Genomic DNA, 10,876 nt, shown 5'->3' on the forward strand with positions numbered 1-10,876 from the left:
AAACACAAGTGCTGGAGAGAAGAAGGGCATCCGAAAATCACAACATTTTTTCACAAAGCATTTTCTCTCTCTGGAAAAAATTATCTTTGTATTTTAATTCTTGTTTTAAAAGTTTTTATTTTAAGTTTTAGTTTTAGTTTCCTTTTCTTTTATGTACACAAGTATTGGCTACTATGAGTAGCTAAACAAGTTAGTCTCCTCCTTTGAGGAAGATTTATGAAATAAATTAATTATTATATAATTCCTCTATAAACGCTTAGTTTTGTCCAACTATTCCGATTGAGTAAAAATTTATCTTTTATTTTTCCAACAAAATATTTAGTCAACACTTAGTGAAGGAGAAGGGTTGCAACCATCTCTTGCGAGTGCGTGGTTGGTGCGTGCCAGGTGGGCAGACGAGCCGTAAAACGCAACAAAACTGACTCCTGAAGAAGACCAGTTGACAAAGGTATAATGTTGGTTTAAATTTGAGATTTATTTCGAAGTGTTACGGAAGCATGTTGGGCCTGATTATTTGTTAAACTGTTTTAAAAATCATAATAAGGGTATTTTGTCTTGTTATTGTAATATGTTGGGGTTATTCTGCAATTTTGATTATTTTGGGGTAGTTTTAGAATTTTCAGAAAATAGTCATGGGAGAAACTAGAAGAATCATAAAGGTGGTGTATTATGGAGCAAAAACTAAAGGTGATGTTATATTCTAGAAAATTGGGAAAGTTGATGTATTTATTGGCCAATACCCCTAACAATAATAACAATAATAACAACAACAACAATAATAATAAGAATAATAATAATAATAATAACAACAACAACAATAACAACAACAACAATAATAATAATAATAATAATAATAATAATAATAATAATAATAATAATAATAATAATAATAACAACAACAACAACAATAAAAATAACAATAATAATAAAAAAAATAATAAGGATAATAACAATAAGGATAATAACAATAATAATAATGATAATAATAATAATAATAATAATATTTAGTTTAGGGGAGACTAATTACATAATTAATGGTGGAATAAAGTGGGCCCAATAGATAAAAGTGTAGTAAATTTAAAAGCAAGGGAGGGTATAATTGTCCAAAAAGCAGAGTAGGAGTTTATTTCGTGGACAAATATTTAAGGGCAAGTAGGAGTTTATTTCGTGGACGGAGGGAGTAATAATGTTGGGCCCTCAAAATTTTGGGGCCTTGGGCCGTCGCCCAGGCTCGCCCGCCCCTAGGGCCGGCCCTGGCTGCATATAAATATAGAGACTATGTTGTGTTTCAAGGCATGCAAATCATGGTGTCGACCAATACTAGCCTATCCTTTAAAATTATCAAGAAAAGCTCAATGCTAGTCTCTCCAGCAGAATCCACACCCTACGAATTCAAATATCTCTCTGATATAGATGATCAGGGTGGCCTGCGAGCATATATTCCAATAGTATATTTGTATCCAAAAAATCCTTCCATGGAAGGGAAAGATCCTGTAAATATTATTCGTGATGCGATTGCCAAAGCCTTGGTCTTTTACTATCCGTTGGCCGGACGATTGAGGGAATTTGATGGTGGAAAGTTGGTGGTAGAATGTACCGGCCAAGGAGTGGTGTTCGCCGAGGCTGACGCCGACGTGATGTTGCACCAATTTGGAGATCCCCCCTATCCACCCTTCCCCAACATGGAAGACCTTCTTCACATGTCAAACCACAATCAAATCATTGATCGTCCTTTGTTGCTTATTCAGGTATGTCAATCCCATTCCTTTTACCCCACAAAAAATAGAAAAAATTAAAAAGAATAAATTTGACAAAACTTGAAGGCACACTCTACAGGTTACACGCCTAAAATGTGGTGGATTTATCTTTGCGTGTGGGTTCAGTCACCCAATGTGCGATGGTTACGGCTTTAACCAATTTATGTCTGCTGTGGCTGAACTTGCTCGCGGCGCCTCACTCCCTTCTATTCTACCAGTTTGGGAGAGGCATCTCCTCAGCGCGCGTCGCCCGCCGCGCGTCTCATTCACGCACCATGAATATGATGTTGTATCTCATCCTCATCCTGATCTTGATCTCGACCAAATGGTAGAGCGCTCCTTCTTCTTTAGCCCTGCCGACATCTCCGCCCTCCGCCACAGTCTACCGCCACATCTCCGGAGTTGTTCCAATTACGATATCGTGGCAGGCTGCGCATGGCGCTGTCGAACAATCGCTCTCTCTCCCAAACCTGATGAACAGATTAGATTCTTGGGTGTTTCGGATATTAGAAAGCGAATGAAGCCTCCGCTTCCAGTGGGCTACTATGGAAACGTTATAGCCTTCCCCGCCGCTGTCACAACTGCTGGGGAATTATCAAAAAAGCCGTTAGAGTATGCGGTGGAGCTGGTGAGAAAAGCCAAAAACCAAGCAACGGATGAGTACCTTAGATCAGTGGCGGATCTGATGGTGACGAGGGATCGGCCAAATTTCACGGCGGCCAACACTTATTTGGTGTCGGATTTGACGCATTTGGGTTTGGAGCTACTAGATTTTGGGTGGGGCAATGCAGCGTACGGTGGGGTAGCTAAAGCAATTAATTGGTTTCCTAATGAAGTAAGTTGGTATATGTCCTATAAGAATAAGATGGGCGAGGTTGGCACAATGGTTCCTATTTGCCTATCGCCCAAATCCATGCAACTCTTTGTTAAACACCTACAAATCATGATGACTGCTGCTCGGACAACTTCAGCTTTGTAAATTACATACATCTGTACTTCCAACTTTATGTTCTCAATCTTGTACTGTGTTTGATAATTAGCCAAATAAGATAGGTGATCTATGATATTACACAAATCCCTACAAAGTGTCATCAAATCATGTAATAGTTATGTATTTTAATTATATTTAATCATTTTATGTTTATTATCCCGTTAGGGATGATCACTAAAATTTTTATGGGTTGGGATTCATTTTTTTATTATTAAATACTCTCCGTATCCCTCAAATGAGGGTTAATATTGCCTTTTTGGTTCATCTCCAAATGAGTATCCACTCCTTACAACTCGCTCACAACAAAAATCTGACCTTTAAACCACTCTACACGCTCAATCAATTTCTTAAGACTCGTATTTCCTTCGTCCGCCAAAAGTATGTCACTTTGACCGGGCACGAGATTTAATAAAATTAGTGATGATTTTGATGTAGTGGAGAAATGGTCTCACCACTTTATAAGATGTGTGTGTTGAAATATAAAAATAAACTTGATTTAAGAGAAGATATTTGTATTAAAAATATCTAGAATCAAGATATTTTAAAAGAGAAAAGAAAGAAAGAAAAATATAGAGAATTCTAGAAAAAGTTACTAAGTGAAGATATTTTGTAATAGTAAAATAAGTAGAAAAATCTAGAATCTAGCTAACAAATGTAAAATCTAGAGAATTGTGTTACTAGCTAGATTACTCTAGTAGCTTATTAAGTCGGTCAACAAACAGACATGAGACACTATAAATATGCATATGTAGTGTAAAAGTAGTATTGAAGTGAAAATAAAGCATAAGTTGTTAAATTTGTTTTGCTCACTCTCCTATCACTTACACACACACACGTCCACTCACACACTATACACATACTCACAATTAAATCCTCCAAAATAATCAAATTTCTCACATTTATATATTTTCATATTCCAATAAAATGGTATCAAAGCCATAAGATTCTACTTGTGGTATAGCGAATTTACAATCGTTTCAAGTCCCTATGTTCAACAAGAGCAACTTCGACAATTGGAGCATTAAGATGAAGACGCTATTGGGAGCCCACGACCTTTGGGAGATCGTGGAGAACGGCTACGAGGAGCCGCAGGACGAGGCCGCACTATCCCAACAACAAAATGATAGATTGGGAGACGCGAGAAAGAGAGATAAGAAGGCTCTCTGTCTCATTTATCAAGCGCTGGGGGACGACGATTTCGAAAACATCTCGAATGCGAGTACCGCCAAAGAAGCGTGGGAGAAGCTCCAGAGCTTGTGCAAAGGAGCCGAGCAAGTAAAAAAGGTACGACTTCAAACTTTAAGAGAAGAATTTGAGTCGTTGCATATGAAAGAGTCTGAATCGGTCTTAGATTATTTTTCAAGAGTTTTGGCGGTCTCGAATCAAATGATAAGAAATGGTGAAAAATTGGAGGATGTTAGAATTATGGAGAAAATATTGATGTCACTAACCCCAAAATTTGAGCACATTGTGGTGACGATTGAAGAAACTAAAAATTTGGAGGAGATGACGATCGATCTCTTGTTGGGGTCGTTGCAAGCATATGAGGAGAAGCAAAAGAAGAAGCAAGAAATTTTAGAGCAACTTTTAAAGTTGCAAGTAAGCTCAAAAGATAAAGAAGAAAGCCCGAGCAACAGCCGCGGACAATACAAATGAGGACGTGGTCAAGGTCAAGATCGAGGCAAAGGCCGTGGACGAGGAGGCTTCGTCAACAACAATGAAATAATCGAGTATACAAGTGGTCGAGAGAGGAGCAACCCACAGAGGTACGATAAATCTTCAATAAAGTGTTATAATTGCCATAAATTTGGGCACTATGCTTCCGAGTGCAGAAGTGAAAAATTAAGGATTGAAGAGAAGGCCAATTATGCTGAAAGTACAAGTCAAGAAATTGGTAGTGTGCTTTTGGCATATAAAGGAGAAGCTGGAAGACAAGATGACACATGGTACCTCGACACTGGTGCTAGCAATCACATGTGCGGGAAGAGAAGCATATTTGTGGAGCTTGATGAGTCGGTAAGTGGCAATGTCTCCTTTGGTGACGAATCTAAAATTCCAGTTAAAGAAAAAGGAAAATTTTTAATTCACTTGAAGAATGGAAATCATGAATTTATTTACAACGTTTATTATATGCCTAATATGAAAAATAATATATTGAGTTTGGGACAACTCTTAGAGAAAGGTTGTGATATTTACACGAGAGATTATAACATTTCAATAAGAGATAGCTAACCTTATTGCCAAGGTGCCAATGTCTAAAAATAGAATGTTCTTATTGAATATTCGAAATGACGTGGCAAAATGCCTAAAAGTGTGTTACCAAGATAAGTCTTGGTTATGGTACCTTCGGTTTGGGCACTTGAACTTTGGTGGTTTGGAGTTGCTATCAAAGAAAGAGATGGTGAGAGGCCTACCATACATCAAACATCCCGATCAACTCTGCGAAGGTTGTCTACTCGGGAAGCAGTTCAGAAAGCCATTCCCAAAGAAGTCAAGCTCAAGAGCTCAAAAGCCATTGGAGTTGATTCATGCTGATGTGTGTGGGCCAATAAATCCAAACTCCCTCAGTAAAAATAATTATTTTCTGCTCTTCATTGATGATTTTTCAAGAAAAACGTGGGTATATTTCTTGAAATAGAAGTCAGAAGTATTCGAAGCATTCAAGAAATTCAAAGATGCCGTCGAGAAGGAGAGCGGACGACAAATCAAAGCCATGAGGTCCGATCGAGGTGGAGAATTTACATCCAAGGAGTTTTTAGAATTTTGCGAAGTAAATGGAATTCGACGACCCCTGACAGTTCCGAGATCCCCCCAACAAAATATAGTGGCGGAAAGAAAAATAAGACAATCATGGAGATGGCGAGGAGCATGCTAAAGACGAAGAATCTGCCTAAAGAGTTTTGGGCCGAAGTAGTGGCGTGCGCGGTGTACCTGTCCAATCGATCGCCGACAAGGAGCGTGTGGGGAATGACTCCACAAGAAGCTTAGAGCGGAAGAAAGCCAGGAATTTCCCACCTAAAGGTATTTGGGAGTAAAGCATTTGTGCATGTACCAAATGAGAGAAGGAAGAAGCTCGATGATAAAAGTGAAGCATTCATATTTATCGGGTACGACTCTAACTCTAAAGACTATAAGTTATACTCCCTCCGTCCACTAATTCATGACCTAAGTAGCAAAATACGGGTTTTAAGAAAAAATGTATTTTTATTAGTTGAGTGGAGAAAGGGACCCACAATTAATGTATTGTTTATTAGTTGAGTGGAGAAAAAGTGTATTGTTTTGGGACCCACCAATTGAATATAAATAAAAACTTACTAAAAATGGATAGGCCTTGAGTTGGTGGACGTCCCAAAAAGGAAAGAAGGCCTTGAATTAGTGGACGGAGGGAGTATAATCCAAATACCAAGAAAACAATGATAAGTCGAGACGTTGAGTTCGACGAAGAAGGAGTCTCGGATTTCAGCTCCAGCGGTGACTTTACCTATATCCCACAATTACAAGAACAAAGAGCAGAATAGCAAGTTGGAGAAGTCCAACAAGAGCCAGTGACTCCATCAACTTCACATGTGCCAGTCACTGAAGATTCGCCACCATTTTTCTTAAATGAAAGAGCTACACCACGAGCAAGGAGTTTGGGCGAGATATATGAGGATACTGATAGGTTAGAAAATCTCACCTTATTATGCCTATTTGCTGACTGTGAACCTGTTAGCTTTGAAGAAGCATCAGATAGTGAAAATTTGTGAGTCGCGATGGATGAAGAGATCAAAGCCATAAAGAATAATGATACGTGGGAACTCGTGACACTACCAAAAGGGCACAAGGCCATTGGAGTCAAGTGGGTGTATAAAGTTAAGAAGAATTCCAAGGGTGAAGTGGAAATATATAAAGCGAGGCTCATCGTGAAAGGATATAGTCAAAGAGCTGGAATCAATTATGATGAGGTATTTGCTCCAGTCGCTCGCTTAGAAACTATCAGACTAATACTCTCTCTTGGAGCCCAAAATAGATGAAAGATTTATCAAATGGATGTCAAGTCAGCCTTCTTGAATGGATATATAGACAAAGAAGTCTATATCAAGCAGCCAATGAGCTACGGGGTAAAAGGGCAAGAAGATAAAGTCCTGAAGTTAAAGAAAGCCCTATACGGACTAAAGCAAGCACCAAGGGTACAAGCGGGTTCGTATTTTTCATGGGAGACACCGCTTTCACCTGGATGTCGAATAAACAACCCATAGTCACGCTATCAACTTGTGAAGCTGAATATGTGGATGCCACATCTAGTGTTTGCCATGCAGTTTGGCTCAGAAGCTTATTAATGGAGCTTGGATGGCTACAAAAGGAGCCAACAACAATTTGCGTGGATAACAAGTCAGCGATCGCGCTATCCAAAAATCCAATATTTCATAATCGAAGCAAGCACATAGACACTCGCTTCCACTACATTAGAGAATGCATCGCAAAGAAGGAAGTTCAAGTGGAATACGTGAAATCATAAGATCAAGTTGCAAACATCTTCACAAAGCCGCTCAAATATGAAGACTTTATTAAGCTCAGAAGTTTGCTGGGAATGACAAATCAAGTTTAAGGGGGAGTGTTGAAATATAAAAATAAACTTGATTTTTAAGAGAAGATATTTGTATTAGAAATATCTAGAATTAAGATATTTTAAAAGAAAAAAGAAAGAAAGAAAAATATAGAGAATTCTAGAAAAAATTATTAAAAGAAGATATTTTATAATAGTGAAATAAATAGAAAAATCTAGAACCTAGCTAACAAATGTAAAATCTAGAGAATTGTGTTACTAGCTAGATTACTCTAGTAGCTTATTAAGTCGGTTAACAAACCGACATGAGACACTATAAATATGCATATGTAAATAAAGCATAAGTTGTTAAATTTGTTTTGCTCACTCTCCTATCACTTACACACACACACGTCCACTCACACACTATACACATAATCACAATTAAATCCTCCAAAACAATCAAATTTCTCACATTTATATATTTTCATATTCCAACAGTGTGGTTGAGATTGAATTTCGGGTGAGTTTTTTGTAAATAAAGAGTGTTTGTAATGATAAAATATAAAAGTGGATGATGGGACTATTACCTAAAAAGAAAAATGACATAATCTTTGCGGACGCCCAATATAGTAATTGTGACATACTTTTGGCGGACGGAGGGAGTATTTTTTTTAAATAGCTAATCGTTTAAGGACAGAGGGAGTATAAACACAAAATTAGGATTTTAAAACAAATATGTATATAGATGGAAGTAAATGCCACATAGGCCTATGAATTAAAGAAAGAGCTCGAATCCAGAATAGTATTATATATATGATGATTTAGAATTTACACAAAATTTCCTGTACACCTGAGTTGACCCGTACCCAAATCATGACCTGCATGCTAATCCAAACACGCATCCTGACCTAAATCGTGTAAATGATACTATTCAGTTATACAAATGACACTGCTTATAATTGACACTATTCAATTATATAAATGACACTTTAACATTTTAAAATGCTATAGTGATATTTTCAATCTTATAGTGTGATTTAAAATATTATAGTGTCAATTACAGGAAGTGTCATTTATATTTCTGAACAGTGTCAATTATACATAGTGTCATTTACAATGTTATAGTGTCATTTATACGCAGTATCATTTGTATAACATAATAGTATCAATTATAGGCAGTGTCATTTGTATAATCGAATAATTTCATTTACACTATTTGAATCAAAATGCGGATTTGAATCTGGGTACGGGTCAACTCGGGTGTACGGTACACCCGAGTGTACCGAAGACCACTTCTAGAATTTAATGTATTAATTTAAGAGTGGTTTATTGATGTATCATTGATGTGCCATATAGTACCCTATTCATTATCACATACTCCTTCCGTCCTAATAGTTGTGTCCCATAGTTTTTAGACACGGATATTAAAAAATATGTAAAAAAATAGATAAAGTGGGTTGGTGTAAATTATTTAAATATTAGATATAGAGAGAGAATATATTGCCAAAAAGAAAATGAGACATTTGTATTGGGACGTCCCAAAAATGAAAATGGGACACTGTTATTGAGTTGGAGAGAGTATTAGTTATTTGTATGTAAATATATTTATTAATTGAGAATTCTAAGTTGATGATTATAAGATGAAATAAGAGTTAATATATATGAAAGTATCCATAAAATGATAGAAATAAAGAATAGTCATAGGGATAGGAAAAACATAAAAATAGACACTTTGTGTATGAAATTACACAATTATCGGAAGTTTATGTTGTACTCCCTCTGTCCCATTATTTATGGGACAATGCTTTTGGGCACGGAGTTTAAGAATAACAAGATTAGGAAATAGAGGTGAGATAAAGGTATTCATTAGGTGATTAATTAAAAATCGACAATTTTAAAACCAAAATTCCAGAACCAAATTCAACGAAAATTCAAGAACCACAATTCAGCAAAAATCAACAAATTTCAGAACAAAATTCAAGAACAAATTCATTAAAATTAACAAATTCAAGATCCAAATTCAGATATTCAAGACCAAAATCAACAAATTCAAGAACTAAATTCACTAAATAAGATTCCACAACCAAATTCCAAGCAAGATCGAAATTCAAAATTTCTAAAATCAAATTAACAAAACAAAAATTAAAATTTCTCACAAACCCAAAATTAATCAGATCCCAAACCCAGAGAGAATCCAGAACTCGAGGGCGTGGTCGATGGCGCTATGGTGGAGGTGGAGGGGACGACGACGCTGAACTCAGAGGCAGTGGAGGCAGGGAATCGCGCCGCCATTGCAGGAGGTCTTCAAAGTTTTCGATCCGAATGAGCTCGAAGAGTTGAGGTGGCGCTAGGTGGAGGTCGAGGGGATGAGCTTCGGAAACCCATAAAAAATTAGTGGACGGCGGCTGAGGGTTGAGGCGGTGGAGGCGCGAAGGAGCAGAGGCGGTGGAGACGCGAAGGCAGGCGGTGGAGACGATGGCGACGCGGGTGCGACCGGGTGGTGGGGGGTGTGAGGGCGGTGGTGGCGGTGGAGGCGACGGGCGGTGGTGTTTGAAGAGAGAAGGGAGGCAGGCGGCGACTGGTAGGGGTCGAGCTTGAGTTTGAGTCAAAGAGTTGAGGCGGCGAGGGTGTGGAGATGGTGGAGGGTGTAGGCGGTGAGGGTGTGGAGGCACTAGAGGGTGGAGGCGGCGCTAGGGTTTAGGAGATGGTAGAGAGAAGAGAGGTAGAGAAATGGAGGAGCCGTAAGTTTAGAGAGAGAATGAGAGAGAAAGAGGCGTAATTAGGGAGGGGTTTATTTAGGCAGATAATTAGTCAATTAATTAAGGCTTAATCCACTCCTTATTTTTTCCCAAAAAGGAAACGTGCCATATAGGTTGGGACAGCTCAAAAAGGAAAGTGTGCCATGAATAATGGGACGGAGGGAATATGTTTTTCAAGCTTTATAAAACTCCATCTGCTATAATGATTTGAGAGGCAGCAACAACAGTTGAGGAGAGGCGACTGTGCTACTCACTACGAAGGCGCTGCCGCTGCGATCCATGACCAGGTGGGGCCACCCAAAAAGAGTTTCGAATTCAGCCGAGCATGTTATTGAAGGCAGCGGTGAATTTTTGGGAAGAAGATGAGTGAAACTAGAGGCATGTTGTCACTATAAAACAAGTTTTCACTAGTGTTGCTCAACTCTCTGAAGAATCTCGATGTACAGTAATTAGATCTTCTTTTTTATTAGAAAGAAGTCGGCTGCAGGCGACAGTTTAGATCTGGGGAAGATTAAAGTTTAGGAAGAAAATGACGGAAAGGCTCAGTGAGAAATTCAAAGGGAGAGAGAGAGATGAACAACCGAGGAGAAGGGGGCGTGGCTCGCCGTCGCCGAGGTGGGGTGGGGGAGGGGGGCGACGGGCGCCGTCGCCGGCGGCAGAGGGTGGCGGCGGCAGGTGGGGGAGGAGGAAGAGGGAAGAAAACGATGGGGTTGGGGTTGGGTTTTGTTTTTTGCTTTTTTTTTTTAATTTTTTTTCCACATGTCAATAATACATCTATGTGTCAATTTCCGGCTGCCAACTCATCGATTCCGACTGCCACCATGTAATTTTCGGCATCAGC

General features: G+C 38.6%; 1 protein-coding gene across 1 annotated transcript; it reads left to right on the forward strand.

The window, feature by feature from the left end:
- Positions 1 to 1,262: 1,262 nt before the first annotated feature.
- Positions 1,263 to 2,928, forward strand: LOC131021965 (benzyl alcohol O-benzoyltransferase-like). The gene is made up of 2 exons (XM_057951298.1): positions 1,263 to 1,748; positions 1,837 to 2,928. Exons 1-2 carry the CDS (start codon positions 1,296 to 1,298, stop codon positions 2,734 to 2,736), a joined length of 1,353 nt encoding a protein of 450 aa, XP_057807281.1. The 5' UTR covers positions 1,263 to 1,295; the 3' UTR covers positions 2,737 to 2,928.
- Positions 2,929 to 10,876: the final 7,948 nt, after the last annotated feature.

Source organism: Salvia miltiorrhiza, chromosome 4 (assembly GCF_028751815.1).
Source record: "Salvia miltiorrhiza cultivar Shanhuang (shh) chromosome 4, IMPLAD_Smil_shh, whole genome shotgun sequence".
Classification (NCBI taxonomy): Eukaryota; Viridiplantae; Streptophyta; class Magnoliopsida; order Lamiales; family Lamiaceae; genus Salvia; species Salvia miltiorrhiza.